The following is a 22,472-nucleotide window of genomic DNA, read 5'->3' on the forward strand; positions in this document are numbered from 1 at the left end:
ATCACGTGTCTGTTCTCACGGATATGGGGGACAGGAAGCGTGGCACTGAAATTGTGACCACCTTGAAGAAGAGGAACTCTGGATGGTTTTTGTTAATTTTACCTTAGGGGGAAATGAACTCCTACTTGTGTGTATCCCACCGCAACTCCTATGGATCTCCCCAAACTTCTAAACATCCCTTTCATGAAGGGTGATCCAATGCTTGTTACATGGTCATCTGATGCCAAGGTTCAATAGCAAACACCCTCAAAAAGAGGGCCAAGTTCTGTACTGCCTTTCCACAGAAAAGACCTATTCACCAAAAACGATGACGACGGAGCCATCTACCTGCCTTAACTGAAATTTGGAAATCAGAGTAGAAATCCAAAGAAAAAGTCACGAAATAACAAAAGGATGATTATAATTGTTAGTTACCATTTTGGCTTCTGAATGCATTGGCTGGACCTGGGGAGAAGCACAGGGGTTGCTGAGATTTGGACCTTGCATTCCCAAGAGGCTGGAGTTCACTGACATTTGTCTCTCCATCTAAGAGAAAGAAAAGCAAGAGTCAGAGTCTCAGAAAAGCAGTCTAGGTCACAGACAAAGCTGCATTTCTCTTTCAAGTGGGTCATTTAGAATTTCTTTGAATAACTCTGGAGAAAGACTATGGTTTGAGGAAGGGCAAGTAAGACACTTCTGAGCCTTGAACTCTAGGACATCAAATAATTAATCTAAAGCTGTGCCTGCTATAGGAGATGCCCCATGCCAACGAGAATCGTGTTGTCATGGTACATTTACAAACACGAGTATGGAATATTTCCACTTCTGCAAACACTCCAACTGCCACTAGTCATGCTTCTTTTTATAAATGTAAAGAGTAATGTATGCACAGAAAAATGCTGGGAGGATATATACCAAATGGTTATCTCAGGTTATCCATGGCTTTTTTTTTTCCCTCCCTCAGTTTTATACAACAATATGAATCATTTTACCAATAAGGAAAACATTAAATTAATTTAAAAAAGGAATGCTCTTGAATATGCTGGGTCTCCTTGCCATTGTAACTTATAAACACAATCACGATGTCCAAGAGATATTTGAGCTGCTGCCCTTGGCACATCTCCTCTTCCCTATTAACCTCATCAGGACACCATACAGCAGCAGATTTTGGCCTCATGGCAGGGCCAGGCCTTTGAGTGGGTGAAGAGAGCAGGTGAGGGTACCGTGCGGCACATGATGGACATTGTCCTGCTGGCCTGCCACCGCATGTAGAATTAACATTGTTCAAATACCTGCACGAGTTCTGGCATTCTTGTCTCCAGGGTGTCCCTGTTAATAAGTAAATACAGTAAAACCTCTCTTTTAGCCAGGGGAGGGTAGATCTGATTGATACTGTCTATTCAGTAGAAATTTAGCCTGTTTCAAAGAACAAAAATAAAGTGAGTATACTTAATACTAAATTGCACAGAAGACTCGCCTCAAGAGGAAAAAAATAGATTCTTCGGTGCAAAAGTTGTTCCCCTTGCCAAAGGAAGGAAGGGAGAAGAGTGTTAGCCTGGGCAGTCTGGGGAAACACAGAGGTTTTTGTCACTGGAGCTCTTCCAAGAGTGCAGGCCAGGAACCTCCCTGGCAAGAATTGAGAGTGAAAGCTCAGGTAAATGCCCCGTTAGGGTCCCCACTGCTGTCGGGTTCCATCCCTGCTGGGTCCGTCCCAAGTGCGGGGCTGCAATTATGACATTAATGTGTGGGTGAGCGGAGATGCTCACTAAATGACACGAGTGATGGGTGGACAGTCCCTGTCTCAGCAAAGCCCCCTCAGCTGTACCTTAGCCTGAAAGAGCACATCAGTTATTGGGCAGTGTATGTTGGTGTGACACTGCTTCACAAGGGGCTATTTGATGAAGAATTTTCTATACATTCCAAAGCAAGCCAGCAAAAACTTCTGGAGCCTTATCAATTCAGTAAAATAAAACCTTCCCTCTCCTAGACCCCCTGAGTCTCCACATAGCCTAGGTTTTTTATTTTGTATGATTATTTTGGAAATTCAGGTAAAATGCGCGTCATAAAATTTACCATTGTAGCTATGTTTAAGCGAACAGTTCAGTGCTATGCAGTACACTCATGTACTCTAATTGTTAAGTCTTGACAGCTGCTCCTCAAAACGCTTAGAGCTTATAACTCCCACTTCCAGAGGCAGCGAGATGGAAGAGTCAGAAAGGCCTTTGACTGTTTATCCCAACTGGTCACCTGCTCCTAGAGAGAAATCAGGCCCAAACGAGCTTTTGCTTTCAGTTTCCTGAAAGAAGGTCACTGAGAAGTACAAATGCTTATCTGGAAGTTTCACGTTGCTCTCCATCATGTACTACAAAGGGCGAGCAGCTTATTTGCTCTCCTCGAGATCCAGAATCAGCCATGCTTCCCACTTTGTGGAAGAGTTACAGTCTGTGACTACTCCTACTCCATGACTCACAAATTCACCAGAATGTTGAAAACAGGCTGATTTCTCTATTTTAAAAAAATTGCATTTTTCCATCTTAGTGATTATAAGGGGTTAGCAAGAGCCTCTGCAAGACAACTATATGGTGCTTATACTGACAAGGTCCTGCTGCATGAGCGTGTTTTGGGGAGGTTCCTGGAATCAAGGAGTCAGAAGATGGGAGTGGCTTTGCTGAATACGAAGCAACATTTAGCACTGCAGGTAAAACATCCAGGTAAAGAAAAAAAAAAAAATCCAGTAAAGGATTCACTTTTTCAAACAAATCAGAGAAAGGGAGCTAAAATCTCAACAGTTCACTGGGCTTTTGTAATTACAATGAGTGCTTGTATTCCCAAATTATGCCAACATTTGACTGAGGATAGGAAATCATAGCACCGTGAGATCCTGTCTTGTTGTTCATCACATCCCCAGTGTCCAGGACAGTACTTGGCTCATAGCAGGTGCTCAGCAAAAGCTTGTGGAATGAATAAACACATCATTTTGCTGCAGACCTGGGACCTTGTGAAATGTCAGCATGCACTACAAATCAGCTAAGAATATTCCCTCTATAAAAATAAGATTATATTTTACATACTATTTTGTAACTGCATTTTTACCTTGATAATGTATGGTGGTAATATGACAGGAGTATGTGTTTTTATTTTAATTAATAACAACTTAAATTTATTTATTTTTTTATTTATCTATTTATTTTTAAAGATTTTATTTGTTTATTCATGAGAGACACAGAGAAAGGCAGAGACACAGGCAGAGAGAGAAGCAGGCTCCATGGCCCGACATGGGACTCGATCCCCAGATCGGGATCACACCCTGAGCCAAAGGCAGATGCTCAACCACTGAGCCACCCAGGATTCCCATATTTTTTTTTAAAAAGAATATTACCTCCACTTATAGACAGATCTTTTATGTCAAGAGCATCATGGTTTCTCAAGGCAGGAACTCTATGAGAAGATTGGGCTTAAAAATGCCAAAATCTTATCACAGGAGCAGGGAACTCAATAACAATGGGGAGAAGGCCTAGATTTCTGGGACCAGGGGCTCTTAGGGTATCTCTTTTTTAGATATTTTATAATAGTCTTCATTAGTTACATTCCTGTCACTCTAAACCAAGGTTTCTCAAGCTCAGTGCTGTTGACATCTGGGGCCCAAATAATTAGTTTTTTGTGGGGGCTGTCCTGTGCATTGTAAAATATTTAACAGGATCCCTGATCTCCACCCACAGATGTCAGTAGCATTCTTCCCTCAATTGTGACAATCAACAGTATTTCCAGATGGTGCCCAACATCCCCTGGGGGAGAAAATAGCGCCAAGTTGAGACTCAGTGCTCTAGACTAACGCTGTTGTCATGGCGGCTGTAACTATCAGTGGCATGGGTTTGGGAACTCCTGTGGGGATGGCCTCCCAGACTTGCTGTCTACATTGGCTCTTGATCATGTACCTCATCCTTTACTTCTATTGTGAAGCATCAATAGGAGGTCAAGTTGTACAATGAGATGATATGGTGGAAACCAGTGCCAGATACTTATTCTCTGGGTCCTCTCAGCCCATGTCCCACCTTTGTCCCTGGAAATGGTACAATCAAATGGAAAAAAAAAAAAAAAAAAAAGAAGAAGGTCACCAAAGTGCTATTTTTCTGGATAGTGGAGAAAATTTATGAAAGGAAAGTAATTTTGGACAAGAGTGATTCATAGTGTAAAGGAAGACAGCTTATGGTGGGAGTTTTCATGCAACTGGCTGGGTTGAATAATACCTGGGATAGTGACATTGGGGGTGCTGTTGTACCTCATCTAAAGATGTTTCAAGTGAGCCATGCAGGTAAAATGTGTCAACTCTTTGGTTCCTTCTGGCCTGATTTTGCAAAGACTGTTTCTAGCTGGGACAATCCAATATTTATAGTAGGCAGGAACTTTTTTTTGAACTTGGGCTTCCAAGCCCTTGTCCACACCTGCCTCCATTCAGATAAATCAGCAAACTGCTCAAGCTTCAAAAATCTGAGCTGCTCAGTGTGAGCAGAATTGGGGATCGTCACAGCTGTGTGGCATTAGACAGCTTCCTTCAACTTCTTACTCTTCAGCTTTTCATCTGTAAAATGAGCATGGCAATAATTACTGTGATCCCATTCCCACAGGACCCCAATGAGAGCAACATGAAGTGACAAATGTAGATAATTCCTCAAAATGCAAAAATGTTCCAGTCAGGCCTTGTTGATACTGTTGTGGGAGAGTTTTCATTGCATTGTCCTCTCACATCTAGGGCTTTGGGGAACTCCTGTGGCCCTAGGAACAATGACACCAGCCATGCTCCACGAAGCACAAGGCCAGGGAGGATGAAGCAGCACAGGGAGGGAATCCTGTATTAGGAGAGCAAGGTTTGTTCTGGAACACTCTGGATGTCCCTTCTAGGCTAATGTGTTGTTTTCAGAAGGGGGTCATATCATATAATGATTAGAGTGTAGACTCTTGAGTCATACCACCTGGATTTAAATCCTTCCACTTCATCACCTAATAACTGAGACCTTAGCCAAGCTACTCAGCATCCTGTGCCTCAGGTTCCTCATCTGTAAAATGGGGTTAATAACAGTGCTTCCCTCACAGGTCTGTTGTGACAGTGAAAGCAGAGAATGTACGTATCATGCAGTGGTTGACAGAGTGGACTCTGGGGTCCGAACTCCTGGGTTCAGAACTCAGCTATGCTGCTTCTCAGCCAAGAAAGCCACGTGCTATACCTTCCTCATGCAAACAATGGTGGTAGAAATAGTACGTGCCTGACAGGATGGTTTCATGTGTTGCTGAAGTGCTTACAGAAGGACCAGCACATGGTAAGTATGCAGTAAAGGTTGTGAGCATGATGACTTGAACATGATATGCAGGAATACATATTAGTGGGTATTGTGCACCGTCATTATTACTTTTATTCTTCTGTTACTGAGTCCTGCCTGGCAAGACCACTCCCCAGTAAGTTAAGGACACTCTGTACATAGCTATACAGACTGTGGGCTAGTCCTAAAACACTATATCCTTGAACAAATTCTACTCCCTGAGTATGGCAAGCTCACTTGTCACCAGCAGGAGGATGGGGCCAGGCCTCGCTAAGGAAGAACTGAAGGGCAGGAAAGCCAGTGAGATGCCTAGCGACAGACAACCAGGCACTCTCAGCAGACCAGTACACAGCTCAACTCCTCATCCAGAAGAAGCCACTTTCTTTCCAGCTTAGATCTCAGCTTTTTCTTTACTGCTTTCAAAAGAGCAAGGCTCAGTGGAAGTGAGAAGCACTTACTGGCATCAGGACTGCAGAAGATCCCGGCATCGTAGGGTTGGGCAGGGTCCCAGGCATGGAGGCTGGCATGGGCTGTCTCTGTCTGTTGTGGAGATGTAGCAGAGAAGATAGAGAGCCTGGGACAGGCCTGGCAACACACAGAAAAAAGCAAACATTATTCCCGATGCCTTGGGGCAGGGGATTCATGGCCTGTTTCCCCGTGTCCAGAACCAGAGGGAACAACACCATTACATGAGCAACAGATCAGATCCTCTGATGGGAACCACATAATTGAGGATATTAGGGAAATAATAACAAATAAAACACAAGCCTGGCTTCCTCTGCTGCTTCCTAGTTAATACATCAAATTCCACTTCATTTCCTGACCTCTGTTATCTAACTCATATTCAATAGTCAACAAGTCAGTAAATCTCCTACAACCCCTGCCTCTTAGGGAAGGGGCTTGGGGGTGAAATCCTTTACTCAGGATTCTCTGCCCTTTGGAGGATCTTAGACCCTGAGATCTGAGTTTTTTTTTTTTTTATCCACACTCTCCTATGCCTCTGCCTGGAAGCCCTCCTGGCTTTATTCTGAATACACTTCTCACTGTCTAGATTTGTATAGCCAACTCAATTCATGAATTCCCGATAGAAATCTGTTTTGACTTTTTCATAGTTCTCCACTGTGGGTAGGAAAAAAAAAAAAAAAAGGCAAAACAAAACAAAGCCAGGACATAGACCAAAGCAGCAGGAATGAGGTTCATGCCACTGCAGCCAGCCCTTCTCAGGCAAGTCCAGAGCCCAGCCCCCAATTACCAATTCCTCATTTTATAATAACTAGAGGTGTTAGGCTGTTTGACAGAAACTGATTTTGGCCTGACCTGTAGAACTTGGGTAAGCATTCCTCAGGGGAGTACATAGTTTGAGCTTTAGCTTCAATTTGCCAGAGGGGGGAAAAATTTAGGACTTTAAATTGATTTAATGAGCCAGGGAATGTGTGGCTGAGGGAAAAAGGAAATTATTTGTGTTTATGAAAAATGGCAAATAAGTGACCTCCTCAGCTAAATTCTCAATCTCCTGATGCTTTTGCTCTAGGGAGCCGTATAAATGTCAAACCACTAAATTAAAGATCTAACAAATAAAACAAAACAAATAAATAAACAAACACCCCCGGGGACCTCTGAGTCTTCCATGTTAAACCACCTTGTCTTGAATGCCATAAAAGAAGTGACTCCTTCCAGAATTAATGCATTTTCCTTAAACAAACAAACAAAACAAAACAAACAAACAAAAACCCCCCCCACAATTCCCTCATGCTAAGTGCTGGGTAATGGTTGCAGACAGAGATGTGCTACATGGGCCAATGCCTTCCTATGCTTCAGGGAAGGACAGTCCCATCCAAAGTAGCACGAGAAGCCTCTTCTTTGGAGCTCACGGGCCTTTCGTGGCTGATTTAGTGAGAAGCGGGAGACTGAAACAGGGAGATCAGTGCCAACGTGCTCTTCTTTTGCATTGTTGTTGAAATCCCAAAGATTAGGTTTCCTATTGTTTTTTCCTAACAGCTCCTTTGGGTAGAGCTAGCTGTCACAGGCTCTTGCATCTTGGAAGGATGAATCATCAATTAGTCAATACTTAGATGTTTAGGAAAATATATAAATGAAAATACAAAATAATATAAAATCTTTACACAGACTCTGTGCAGATGTACACAAATGACACCCCGCTTTATTGATAGAATGTGTGTGTGTGTGAATCGTTACATGAACAGGCCAAGGTAAGCAGCCTGTAACAATAAAATGAGTGTTTTCAGAAAAGCAAATGAGTGTTATGGGTATTTCTTGACATGTGCCCTGGGGACCTCCAGAGTATAGATTAACAATAGGATTAGTAGGGTCTTCAAAGAAAAGGTCCTTCACTTTTTAGAGTTGTAGGAAACTGCTAGTTCCAATTGCTGCAAAGTTCTATAGTATGTTGTACCTTCACTGGGTCTTAAAGCCTACCTCATTCAGAGGCAGACAGCTCTAGTCAGATAGGTACAAATGTGGCTCTGTCAACAGACAAGGACAGGAATCTGAACTGCCCTGTTTTACAATGAAAAAGATTCACTGAGCCCATCTCTACAGAGAGTTGTTAATCACCTAGCCATCTCCTCGTCTATCCAGAGAGATGTACAAACATACATCTTATCCATGCATATAATATACATACATCTAAACACACATACATACAACCCTCTACCATGTATGTCTTTTTCCCAGTTACCAGGAGGAATGCTTTGGGTAAAGATAGGGACCAGCAAAAAAAAGGACAACAGAAAACGTTTATAATGATGATTGGTCATATCATCCTCGTAAATAAACAAAGGGCAGCATATTATCATCATTTACATTTTGTTTCCAACAGGACATTTTAGGATAATCTTGGTGATCAGTTTCTATTGATGAATCATTTTTAAAAAAGAAATCAATTAAACAATGCTTATGTGAATGAAGATGCAAAAGTAATTAAATTTAAAATGAGTTTTCATTCTTCACACAACTACAGTAAACTCCCAGTTGGATAGAGTAGCTGGGGAATGGTATGCTTCATTTAATCAATGTTCTTATTAGGTCAGTTACTTCAACACCATGCATAGATGTACCAGATTTTTAAATATCAAGCATTCCTTCTTTAATTAAGAAAGCTTTTCAAGGTACTGGGTTCCCTTGGAATTATAATAATTGCCTAATGACAGCAATCAAACCAATTAGCAATATATACTTGAAAGAGAAATGGCTATTTGAGAACTCTGCATCTTTGGATTTTGAATAATTCTGAATTATTGTTTAACACAAATTCTGTATTTTATTCATTTATTTACTTTTTAGAGAGAAAGAAAGCACATGCACACATACACATGCAGGCAGGTGGGAGGGGCAGAGGGAGACGGAGAGAATTAAGCAGGCCCCACATACACCTGACATGGGGCTTTATCTCATGACCTGAGCCAAAATCAAGAGTCAGATGCTTAACCGACTGAGCCACCCAGGCACCTCTACACAGATTCTTTTTTTTTTTTTTTTAATTTTTATTTATTTATGATAGTCATACAGAGAGAGAGAGAGAGAGAGAGAGGCAGAGACATAGACAGAGGGAGAAGCAGGCTCCATGCACCAGGAGCCCGACGTGGAATTTGATCCCAGGTCTCCAGGATCGCGCCCTGGGCCAAAGGCAGGCGCTAAACCGCTGTGCCACCCAGGGATCCCTACACAGATTCTATAAATAAATTTCCCAATCCGTGTTGGGAATAAAAATGAGGAGTTTTCTATGCTTGCTTGGGCTTTTAAAACTACAAAAACTGAAAGAAAAAAGAAAATCTACTCCTACCTATCACTGGGTATACAAAGGGCTAGCTAGATTGAAGTAATTATGTAGCTTGGCCCAATAAATAATCATTTGTCCAGCATATTCTGATCCCTGAAGCAAGAGGGGTATCGGAATAATTACATTAATTATCTAATTCCCTTTGTGTATATAGAAATAATTATTAACACATTGCGCTCGCTCAAAACTTTTTATATTGCACTTATACAGTTTCATATTTTTCAAAATATTTTCACTTTCACGTGACTTGAAACAATGCCATGTGGTTGGTAGGTCAGATTACCCCCATTTTACTTGGAGTAAGCTGAACTCAGAAACATTTAAATGTGCCCAAGGTCATATGGGTCATGAAAAGAAGCAGGGCTCATATTCAACTTGCAACACAGGGCTTCCCCCCATCACACCTTGATGGCTCCCATAACTAAGTTATTATTGATTTTTTTATACTAAAATAAATTCACAGTCTATTTCCTTTGATATTCACACTGCTCCCCTGGACTTTGCAATGAAGTAGTAAAATTTGGCAGTATTGCTAACACGAGAAGTCACTCATCCATGTGAAATTATGTTTTCTTCCTTTAAAAAAAAAACAAAAACAAAAAACTTCCCAAACAACACTCTGAAAATCAGAGGGCAAATCGCAGCAAAGTTGTGAAAACAAAGACCCAACAGTCTTTCTCCAGTGCAGGCTTGTTGCCATGAGCTAATAACTCCAGACTTTGAGCAAGCCGAGCCTCCTTTTTAATAACCATATGCCTCTAGGTAAAGTATTTCTACTAAAAATTATTGAGGCATGGAACAAGGTAAGATGTGTGAGCTCATGTTGGATTGTTCAATTACTAAACTGAGTCCTGTAGCATTAAGAGTTTTCCAACTTGACAGATTATTCCTCTTTATACACTTGTATAAACATACTGCTTACGGCTGAAATCTATGTAAGCTTTTCTTTCAATTAAAATGTCAAGGATGACAGACTGTGTTTTCAGTGTCCTTAACAGAATGAAAGGTACCACAGCAAGCGATTTCATGTCCTCATTTTTACCCCCAAAGGATGTTTTCCAGTCTAGGGGTGTCTGAAAAGCAAGCGCTATGTCTGCTGATCTTTACCCGTGGATAAGCCCAACTATCTTTAAGGAGCTAGGGGCCAGTGCTTTTGTTTGGAAGGTCTCACAAGGGTCACTGCAGACTGCTCCCCTTTCCCAGGTCTTCAAAAGACCCATGGCACCCTGGGATTGCCTATTTAACTCAGGACAGACAAATCCGCCAGGTATGTGGTTAGGCAAAGAGAAGAAGCAAGCAGTGAAAAAAAATTAGGTCAAAGAATCGGAAGATCAATGTTAGCATCAAAATCCAACCATAGACATCTAAGAAATTGTGTGCAGGTAATAAATAACAACAAAAGGATTTGGAAGGACTTTGTGTGAGAAGAATAATATGAAAAGCTTCAAAGCAATAAAATGGAAAGAAGAGTGGGCAGGGAGCAGAAGATCCAGATGCCACTGCCATTAGAGTTTCTGACTCGGGGGAGAGACTTTCTTCACTTTGGGGCTCTCCATTTCGTCATCTGTTTAATGAATGGATCAGACTATAGGCCATCTGGAAATGCCCTGGAGCTCTAAAATTCAGATTCTAGAACTTGCAAATGAGATGCTCTTAATCTCATGAGACTCTATGTTCTATTATGGTTAGGGTATTCTTCATGGCTCACTGATGAATCCACAGTGCTTCACCCAGCACCTGCACCATAGTAGCTGGTCAGTGTCTGTACTGAATGGAACAGAGTCAGTATGGTACTTAGTTCTTAATGTCAAAAATACATTTGAATTATGAATAAACTGCAAATAGAAAATGTCTCTAAAAAGAAAGAGAAGGACCTCAAGGACTTAATACATCCCAGGGGGTCCACACCTTTTCCTCATTTACATGTAACATAATTTCATACACAGGCTAGAGAAAGAGTATTACTCACTACATTGTATTTACTTATAAAAAGAAATGTGCTTTTCTTTTTTCCACCTTCTTAAATGCAGTATTGTGGCCTAACGTGGCAAACAAGTTTCTGTCTAGGATGGGGAAGCTGAAGAACTAAAGAGGGGAATACAAACTCTTAAATCTTAAGAGAAGGCCATTTGTAATAAGAAATGCTTATTTTATCATTCTTCTCCTAAGTGGAATTTAAAAATTCTTATTTTTGTAAAGAAAGCAAATTGCAGGATAACCAAGTAGAATGTGAAATGGAAAGATGACATAGTTAATTTCTTCCATGGGTAATAATTACATTGTAAAATGAATGGGGTAGTGAAGAATGTAGGCTCAGAAGATGATCTGCCTAGGTTGGAATCTCAGCTCTGTCACTCACTAGCTGTGTGACCTTGGGCTAGTTACTTGGCCTCTCTGTGCCTCAGTTTTCTCAATTATAAGATGGGACAATAGAGATATTTATGCCATGGCCTTAAGTGAGTTACTACATATTAAATACAGTTGACCCTTAAACAATGCAGGTATTAGGAACCCCGACTCCCTGTGCAGTCAAAAGTCCTGTGTAACTTTGAGTCTCCCCCAAATTAACTACTATAGGCTACTGTTGACTGGGAGCCTTAGTGATAACATGAACTATATATATATATATATATATATATATATATATATATGTGTGTGTGTATATATATACATATACACATATATATATATGCAATGTTCTTGTAGTAAAGTAAACTAGAGAAAAGAAGATGTTAAGAAAATCATAAGAAGAGATCTACACTTACAGTACCGTACTGTACTTATTGAAAAAAAAAAAAAACATATGGGACGCCTGGGTGGCTCAGTGGTTGAGCATCTGCCTTCAGCGTAGGGCATGATCCCGGGTCCTAAGATCGAGTCCTGCATCGGGCTCCCTGCAGGGATCCTGCTTCTCCCTCTGCCTATGTCTCTGCCTCTCTCTCTCTCTCTCTCTCTCTCTCTCTCAGTACCTCTCATGAATGAATAAATAAAATCTTAAAAAAAAAAACAAAACAGAAAAACATCCACAAATAAGTGGACCTGTGCAGTTCAAACCTGTGCTGTTCAAGGGTCAACTATATATTGAATATGCTCAATAAAATTAGCTGTTTTTGTTATTATTCTTCTGGAACACAGACCAAACAACAGATTAAGCACAACACTTCAATCAAGGAACTGGGGCTTAAGGCTGGGATCTTAAAGGTAATATCAGTCCTTAGCTTTAATTAAAGAACCACAGCATAACCAAATGCCTATGAAAATGTCCCATACTTCCTGCATACATAAGATATTTCTTTAAAGATCCATCAACTTTAGATTCCCAAACCCTTCTGCGGAGGCAAATGGACTCCTCTCGCCCGCAATTTTACAGAATTTCAAAATGATTCACACTATTTCTCAGAAAGGATCTTTGAAAATATTTCCTCAAAATGGAACCAAACTAGTTCCCCAGAGATCAGTTCTCAGTATCTTGTTTTTCCTGAAAACAATGACAAAAATCCAACAGAAGCAATAATTGGGAAAACAAGACAGTTATCTGGCCCATATTTTAAGAGACATCATATTACCCGTATCTTTTTTTTTTGAATGAGCTCATGCCTTGCACCAAGTCTCACTGCCAAGTTCCTAAAGTTGGGTGGCAAATACAATATTTCCCCTTTTAAGAAATGAGGAATTTGAGACAAAGGGGTAGAAATGTTTAGCCTTAGAAAAGGCACCAAAATATCAGCAGAATTCAATTAAAATATGTATTTTCCATGTCAATGCTTCCTTAAGCTCAAGGGAGGACCTCTGGTAAGATCTGGAAACTCCCTGCATGAAAGGTATCCCTCACTCCTCCACCTTTCCTTTGATGACACAATCATTTGGGTGTCTGGGAAGAAAATTTTGCTTTTATATCTATATCCTCACCCCCCATCCTTTCTAAAGAAGCTAGTATGACAGCCTAATGAAAAATAGTGAATTCTCTACCTCATCGGAGGTAACAGTAAGCTAGGCCCCTTGTGACAAACTTGACATGGCTCCAAGGCCATCACACTCTGTGGCCCCTCACTGCCTCCCCAGCTTATGGCCCTGGGTTCCACACCAAGCGCTATAGCTGACTTCCTTCCAGCTTCATGCAAGCACTACCTTCCTTGCTGCCATAGCCTTGAACTTGAACGTAAGTAATTCTCACCACCATCTCTGAGCAACCACTCCAGGATAGGACCTTCTCTGGAGTCCTCTCACCCTGCATTCTTCCCTTAGTAACATTTTATCACCATTTATTTGATCAATGAATAAATCAAAGATCAAATTAAGCATCTAATGCATTTCAGGCTCTGTACGTACTCATTTCTGAGTGGAAAACTACAGTTTGGCAAGTTAGGTCGTTTGCCTAACAATTCATTTACAAATTCAAAATTTGTGACAACATGATGAAAAACAAAATAGATGTGTTTCATGGTCTTTTGGTGTTTACCATCTCAGCTCTCCAGTTATGATTCTTCAATGATTTTGAGTGATTTTAAATGATGTCTCTATCCCTAACTAGACAATAAACTTCGTGAGAGATAACGTCCGCTCTGTTTTTACAGATGCAGATACTTCAGAAATGTTAAGAAAGCGCATGGTACCTAGTAGGTGTTAATAGATACTTCTTGAATTAATAAGAACATAGATATCAAGGATCTCTTCGACTAGCAAAACACATTGCAAGAACAGGGTTCAATAAATTATCGTTGCTAACTAATGAGAAGAACTTAATTGATTTACAAGTCATAAGTGAAACTCCAATTTACATTAACAGCCTAATAGAACCCATTTCTGTTCTTGAAAAGCATAAATGGTTACGCCCAAGGTAATCTGTACTTTTTAGCAGTGCCCCTTAGATTAAACTCAAGCTTTCTGATGACTCCTAGGCCCATTTGTTTTTGCGTCAATTAAATTAATTTCCATTTGAAATTATATTCTGGGCATTTCATAAGAAAAGGCCAAGAATAATTCAGGAACACTCATCTGTCTCCAATCTATATAATGTTTTAAAAATTGGATGCCTGCCCTGCAATAAGGCTGCAGTTTATAATGTTCAGAGCTCTGGGCTCAGAGGTACCAGTTACACCCACACCACGGTCAACTAAACATCTCGTTTCTGCTTTGCACTGACTTATCGATATTGACAAGAACACTTTTGTAATCATTATCACCAGGGGTGTCGGAAATTAAATTTACCACGCAAGATAAATCCAGGCCTCCTTTTTATCAATTTTGTACTACTGCCGCCTTTATTTTATAGATGTAGTATCTGATATCTTGGAAATGTAACTTCTTTTTCTTTAAATAAAAGCCTGACTGCGAGAGAGCCAATAGTAGTCATAAAATGTAATACAGCTCACAGAGCTGCATCCTGCTGGAGCCTGAGCTGGGTTTTATAGCAATATATGCTATATCTACTCAGGCAGAGGAGATGTTTACTAGTGCTTTCAAGTGTTTTAAACAGAGAGAGCAGGAATAGAAAGGGAGATGTAAATTTATGGCCATTCTGTGAAGACTATTAAATCAATCTCTTTTTTTTTTCTTCTTCTTTAATGACTGATTTCTGCACCATTAATCTGAATTAGTCATGCAGTCAGTCTGATTCATTTAAGTTAACCCAAAACACGGTTGGATTGGTTTCTGATATACTATTGTCACACACAAAAAAATCCGTTTTCAAAATCTGATATTTTTTCCTTGTAAAGAGCTAACGGCTCTTTTAAAAGACCCTTTATAAAAGACCCTAAATGCCTGAACAGTTTGGCTTTCGCCATGGGTCAGGCTCAAAGACATGACGAGACGGCTTTTCAATTAGCCAATAACTTCTCAGTTGCATCAATTATTCATAAAGTTACACTCAGAAAAGGCAAGTAAATGCAGATCAAAAGACATGAAATAAATGAAGATTTCGAATGCAGGCTCAAATAAATGATATACATCTGGCTGGCTGGGGAAAATTTTTTCTTTATAGAGACGTATCTCTAAGTAAAATTTCTTCCTGTTTCTGCGTTGCTAATAAGCTTCCTCCTTGCTTCATAAGGACAAATAAGGAGCCCTCTGATTATGAGCCTTGTCATTTACATGTGATTGCTGCTTGCATTCACTCACCATCAATGAATAATTCATGGAAACATTCACTAACACACTTGTCTGGATGTTCTGTAGAGGCAGAGCTGGCCGAGCTTACAAGCACCCACCTCCACCCCTAACTCTTAAGTCAGCAATTCTGTTTTGGTTTCTTCTGGGCTCACAGCTTGTCAGTTATCATATTTTAATGAGTAAGTTGTGGTGGACTCCACACCCTGTACAGTCGCCCCATACCTCTGATCCAAATACATAGCATCATTCTGCAGCTGAATGACAAAAACCTCCCAACCGCAAAAGACTTCAGCAGGAACAGAAGAGCTCTAGAAAAAGATCATCTGGACAATCTTTACTCATCCGGGAACTTTGCAAGCTCTCCCTACTAAGTCACCCCAATAATGCCTTTACCTAACCTCTTCCTGAATCTCAAGGCAGGGTCTCTTAGACAGTTCTCAAGTACTTCCCCGGGGACACCAGGTTTCTAACCCTCTCCACCCCTCCACTTGCCAGGATTATTTCAGCTCCTTAGGAGGAGGCACTAGGAACTATTAGCTCCATAGCTATACTGGCAGGAGAGGGGATGTGTCAGTGATACAGGAGGAGGGGCTTAGGCCGGCTGTGACGCAGGGCAGGGATGCAGGCGGCTGAAAGCCTGATTGCTCAAGTTCTGTGCTTCTCCATAAAGTATCACAAGTGCTGAGCGGGTAACTCTTCCTCCAAGGAAACACAGGACAAGGCAAGAGGCATTGCTTCAAGGCCTAGCAAACTCCTCACTAGGTCACATCATGACAGCCAGCCGCACACTCTAGGCCATGGTTGTAATCAAATAACCAGAAACCTTAGGAGAGGGTGTGAGAGCCTTAAAGAGCCCTGTCAGACAGGGCTGGACAGGATGGAGGGGGGGGGGGGGGGAGAAGGGAGGGAGAGGGCACGGGGGAGGGCAGCGCTTGGAGAAGGCTCCCAAGACGCACGCAGAAACACTGAGAGGCCAGAAGGGAAGACCTAAATGGAAAAGTAAAAGGAACGAGCCCCAGAGATGACGAGAGCAGGGTTCAAGTTTCCAAATTACTATATTCAGAGAATGGTGGCCGGGTCCTCTCAAAGCCAACCAAAGCAGAATAATAACTGTCATAAAACAGCAGCACATGGGATTTACGTTAGAAGAAAGAGTATCTCCCAAGAACGAATAGTGTAAAACAATTAAATGGCTTACTGAAGTTTTGGAATTTCCTCTTATTAGGCTCTTAAAAACTAGATTCGTCCCCGTCTGGCATGGTTTCTAGGGAGGAGGACGAGGAACTGGCAGGCTTCTCATAGTCCTAAATTAGGTCTATTATTTTCACTTATTCCAGTCAGAGTGGCTGACAGAAATGATAGAGATAATGCTGGCTGCCATCATTAACCAGTAAATTGAATAAAGCAGCCTTGTGTGGCTGACAAGGCATAGGCTCTGGGCCGCCTGCTGGCCCTGTCACGGCCCACGAGTGTGTGATCTGTACAAGTCGTTTAACTTCTCCGTTTTCTCGTCGGCAGAAACAGGCCTATACTTCGTGCGTACGGTTTGAGGGTGCTTCGATGATCATATATGAGATAATATCATGTGTGCGCCTGGCCCTTGGGAGACGATCGATGTATATTCCACCCAAGAGATGATTAATCTATTTTAGAGAATAAAACTACGGCTAGTGTCATTTTAAAACAGAAAGTAAAATGATATTGAAAAAAATAATAATAATAAAAAAAATAAAATGATATTGTTCTAAATTTCAGGGTGAAGTAGTTCGGGGAAAAAAGACCCAGAAACTTCCAGCCGCTCTGAGGGACCTGAGTGTCTTTTCCATCACTATGAGACCTGGTATCTGTGGTGTGTCATCTTCTCAGGAAAACCTGCTCTGATTTTTCCAGGCCAGGCTGATCCCTGCTCTGTGTTCTCACAGCAAATACCAGTCTCTCACTAGACTGGAGAGAGTATCACAAAACACAAAGCTTGGCACATAATACGAGCCTTGTAGAGATTTGTGGAACGACTTAATGAAGTTGCCTTATTGTACATGGTCATTCATTTCCCAGCAGCAGTACCCCAATGACACATTTTTGATAGGCTTCTTATTAAGGGTCATGATAACTTGAAATCCTATCTTGTAGGGACAGTCAACTTATCTTTGACCTGAGCAAGGGGATTGGGGGAGGGAAAGAGTTTCTAGGAAACTGGTATCCTCCTTGAGCAACCTTCCCTGAGCTACCTTTCAAGTTCTCCCACTTTGCAGCAGCACCTATCATGAGCTAAATTGATATTAATCTCGAACACTTAATAAAATAATAGCAATAAAGTTCATAATAATGATACCTGGCATTTACTTTGCACTTTGCATCCAAGGATCTCAAAGGGCTTTGCAATTTTCAAAGCTACTCATGGGCTGGAAACACAAGTAAAGAAGCCATTATGTATGGCTTCCCTGTGGACTGAACTGGTCTATCATTAGGTTCTGAGATTGAGACTGTGGCTACGCTATGCATGTAAACACACCCACTATCCACAAACACCCCCAGACATCTAGCTGCTAAGAGGCAAAAGTGATAAAAAGACATCTGGTTCCTAACACACTCTTATCTCTATCAGCCTGGTCAAGCCTCGGAACACAGATTTGTATTTTGATAGACTTGTTTTATTATGATACTTCTTTCAGCCCCTTCTTGGTGTGTTTATAGGTATAATTGGAAATTCCATGTCTGTTCTTTAAAGGCATAAAGTTTTAAAGGGCTTATTTTCCCTTTAGGTTCATTCTGAAGGAGATTTTGTTTAGGCTTAAACATACAGGGGTTTATACATAAAGCATCTCTTCTAAGGCACTTTTCCCTTCCTTGGTGGCCTTGCATTTGCCAAAAAGAGTGACTTGCTCAGTTTCCCATATTATTCCCCAGACAGCCCTATTCCTACTTCCAAACAAATGTGGTATTTGGGGTTTCAAGTTTAAAATGTAATTTGGTATCATTTCAGATGTCTTCCTACAGCTTAATAAACATCTTCCCCAGAGGGCCTTGGGATCTGATTTTAATTTGTGGTAGGGTTATGGTCACAGTAAATGTCAATTTTAGCTATCGACAATAAGCCCTACTAGAAATAGAAATTGTATCTGAATGACAGTATATTTATAGGACGTGTGCCACATTATGCTTGCTCCTAGTTCACTGCTCCCCCAGAAATCCCTTCACTGGTCTGTGACGAAAGTCTGCTTTCTCCTCTGGCCTCTGAATATCAGCCACTCACCGGAAGAGAATGTGTCAGTCTGAAGATCATAAAAAGATACAGTGAAGTAAAACCGAGCCCTTCATGGTATGGTTTTGGATCCTAATACCCCAGCGCACATGTTACTGCCGCAGCCACTGGTTTGCCTAGTAGCAAAGTAGGCCAGGAACCAGGAGTGCTGAAGGGTAGGAGAGGGGGTGTAGTTTCTTCTCACACAGGAACAATGATCCTTTTAATTAGCATAAAATAAAGGTTTCACTCTTTTGTGCACCAGTTAGTCACTTATTATTAAACAGGATAGCATTCTTTAGGAGACGTAGGTCAGGCCCTCGAATAAGCAGTTCTATCTATACAGTGTGGTGCCATCAAGCCCATTGGCATTGGGAAAAAACTGGGCATTCTGAAAATGACAAAAGTCCTCCAAGTCTGACAGCTGCCAGGAAAACCATTTTCACTACTGAGTAGTAAATGCTACCTTGCCCTACCCCTGGAAGAGCTAGGATAATACTCCCCAAGTGCTTATGTTAAGCCCCATGGCTGATCCTGTCCCTGATGCCTTGGATGGTTACTTTTACAGGTCTGCTTGACTGGGCCATGGGATACACAGATGGCTGGTTAAACATTATGTCTAGGCACATCTGCGACGGTGTTTCTGGAAGAGATTAGCATTTGAATGGGTCAACTGAGGAAAGAAGATTGCCCTCCCACCCCCACCCCCACCCCCGCACCATGGGTGAGTGGGTATCATCAGAAATGATGTGGGCATTGTCTGATCTATTGAGGTTCTCAATAGAATTTTTATAAAAAGGAGAAAGGTTGCATTCTCCCTCTCTCTCTCTATCTCTCTCTGACTCACCGAGCTGGGACATCAGCCTTCTTCTGCCCTGGACTTATACCATCAGTGCCTTGTTTGGTTCTCAGGCTTGTGGTTTTGGCCTGAAATTTGTAGCACTGGCTTTCTTAGGATTTCAGCCAGCTGACAGCAGATAGTAGGACTTCTCAGCCTCCATAATTGGCATGAGCCAATTCTTTATGATAAATCATATATGATTATATATTATAATATAATAAATTATATATATTCAATATCATATGTAAATTCCATATCCTATTATATATATTATATCTGTATAATATAGATATCCCATATCCTATTCATTCTGAGAAATACAGTGCTCAACTTTAGGCCCTTTTCTCTAGAAAGTGTCCTATGTTTCTTTAAATATATTTGATGGTAGTGAATTAGTGGAATAGAGGCATTAACTTTGACATCCCTCACCATCTACTTCTAATCATTCACTAAATGCTATCTACTCCACCCCCAAAATAGATGTGGAATCAATCCACTTGGCTCCCTCCCCACTACTAAGATCCTAGTCCAAAACACTCTCTTCTCTCGCTTGGTTTTCCCAACAATTTCTACCTTCAGTTTCACTCCTCTCCAATCCAGTCTCTGCATTATAGCCAGAATGATCTCCATGAACCAATGATCTAATCATGACGTTTCCCTACTCAACATTTTTCCATGGCTTTCCTCAGCATTTGGGATTTAATAAAATCATCCTTTAAATGTTCTACCTCTTAATGTCCTATAGTACTACTTCTCAATCTGACTTGATGTGCTTCTCCCACCCTGGCATTCATTCATTCCCTAGGATGTGCAAGCTTTTTCCTGCTCCAGGGCCTTAGTACATCTAATTACCTGGAAAGGTTAGTCATCTGCTCTTCTGTTGACCAGCTCTTATTCATCCTTTGGGTCTCAGTTTAAATATCGCTTTCTTAAAAGTTTCTCTGACCCTCAAATTAGAGGTGCCTCTAATTTTGAGGGTCTCATAGCTCTGTGTGCTTTTTCTTCATGCAATGTCTAATAATATGTTTATAGGTATGATTATTATTTACTGTCAGTCTCTTTTTTTTTTTAAGATTTATTTATTTGAGAGAGAGGGAGTCAGTGGGGAGAGGGGCAGGAGAGAGAGAGAAGCAGACTCCCAGCTGAGCATGGAGCCTAACACTGGGCTCTTGATCTCATGACCCTGAGATCATGACCTGAGCTGAAATCAAGAGTCAGACGCTTAACCAACAGAGCTTCTCAAGTGCCTCTGTTTAGTGTCAATCTTTATCATTTTGCTTCTACCTCCCTGATGGCAGGGACTGTGTATTTTTTGAGTATCAGAGGTAAAGTCATTCTGATTTCTTTAAGAATTGGGAAAATCTGTGCTTACTTCCTAGAATATCCTACCCCATAGGCATGGAGGAGAAATGAGAATACCATAATATAGCTGGAAAGAGTTCTAGAAGTTAAGAGGATTGATCTAACCTAAGTCAGTACCATGGTATTTATCTACATGCTATTAGTAATAGATCTTTCTACTTTCCTGAAGCTGGGGGGTATTTCTTTTGAAAAGCACAAAAGCAAAAACGCCAAATGGAAATGTCCATTCCAGGGCTTATAATTTTGCTTTAGGTCAATGTTGAAGCATTCAACTATTCTTATGACAGTTAAGTGTTTTCCATTTTTGCCAATGGTTTCAATTGTTGAGGCTCTCCAGAAGGGTCAAAACCCACAACTTTTATGTAAGGTTCCCAAGCATCGGATATATATGCCAAGAAAACCTCTTTAGTTAAAATAGGGCATGAAGAACTATAGTTATAAGTGCCTTGGACTGCTTTCCTTATAAGGCAAACGCTGGAAAAGATCTTCTATTTTTTTACTCAAAAACAAAGTAAACAAAATCAATGATTTCAAAGTCCAGTGTGGCTGAGAGAATTCATTTTCTTAATATGGTGTGGGCTCAGAGGTGATGAGGAGAGAGCGGACATACAGGAATGATGGTCTACTGCAGGCTTCTGGCAAACTTTTCGGCCTATTGGTTCACAGCCAGTGTTTTTCTTCATAAATGAATTCCACATCTTTATTAAGTTAAGTATTTCTTTTTTTATTATTATTTGAAACATACTTTAAATATTTTGTTTTATGACGTCCTGGAAATTGATACAATTCCTTCCAGATCAAGGAAAATGGAAAAATCAATTACTTTTTTTCTTTTACACTGACAGTGATTACACAAAAATTATGCCCCAATTTATCCATTACTATGAATATCATTTGACGTCATGTGTGAACAACATAAGACAGCCAGAATTAAAGGTGTCTTTCCCATTAGATGAACCAATTATTTTCACAGGAAAGCCCTAATGGTTACTAAATAGAAATACACCCCCTAGTGTGAGTTGATTTGTAGACTATCTAGTAAGAATTATAGATTTTAAATTACAATTGATCTTGTATAAGAAAAATCCTTGCAAGAACAAATCAAAAGACATCAAAAGCCTGAACTGAGGGTCTGACGTCAGATCCTTTACACAAACAAGTTACAGTTTGCAATCCAGAAACTGAATCTTATTAAAATGAATTTTATCTGACATGGATGGAATTTCAAAGTTGGCCCATTTACAGATGAGTTAATTAGCTTTATCCAAAAATGGAGGAATTTTTAGGGTCCTTTAATTCAGGAGAATTGTTGGTTCAGGGCACTGGAGAAAAAAAAAATGAAGCCCAGCCCTTAGCAGAAACTAGAGTTGCCTTCCCCGCTCTTCAAAACCAAGTTCTCAAAACCTCCTAATGGGTTTCACTGTTTTCTTTCCCGTGCTTATCATAATCAGGGAACCACACATTTGCATCCCTAATGGACCCTTTTCAAAAGTGTGTTGACATTTCAGTAGGTTTTGAATAGCTCTTAATGCTTCTCTCAATTTGGTCAGGTGCCCACAGATCGCCTTATATGGGTCTCAACGTATAGACTGTCTGCTTTACTCATGGGTTGTTGTGTGTGTGTTTTTTTTAAAGCCCTGGGAACCTATCTTAATTATACTCTTAAAAAAGTGAAAACTCAGAAGTCAGATGACTCAGAAAATGAGCATCTAGCTGGATATCCACACACAGGGCAGCATCTTAACTACATCTGTGAACTCAGACACAAGTCAAAAGTATCATCCCTTGTGTGGTAAATTCACTTTTTTGAGCTTCTATTTTTGT

General features: G+C 40.7%; 1 protein-coding gene across 13 annotated transcripts in view; it reads right to left on the reverse strand.

Moving 5' to 3' along the window:
* CREB5 (cAMP responsive element binding protein 5) overlaps positions 1-22,472 on the reverse strand; it is a 494,733-nt gene that overhangs the window by 96,509 nt on the left and 375,752 nt on the right. For all 13 annotated transcript variants that reach the window (XM_072783642.1, XM_072783643.1, XM_072783650.1 and 10 more), the window contains 2 exons: positions 5,753-5,879; positions 415-525 (listed from right to left, as the gene is read on the reverse strand). In XM_072783642.1, coding sequence (XP_072639743.1) covers positions 415-525; positions 5,753-5,879 — 238 coding nt within the window. The remainder of the gene's footprint in view (positions 1-414; positions 526-5,752; positions 5,880-22,472) is intronic.

The sequence above is a fragment of the Canis lupus genome, chromosome 18 (genome assembly GCF_048164855.1).
Source record: "Canis lupus baileyi chromosome 18, mCanLup2.hap1, whole genome shotgun sequence".
Classification (NCBI taxonomy): domain Eukaryota; kingdom Metazoa; phylum Chordata; class Mammalia; order Carnivora; family Canidae; genus Canis; species Canis lupus.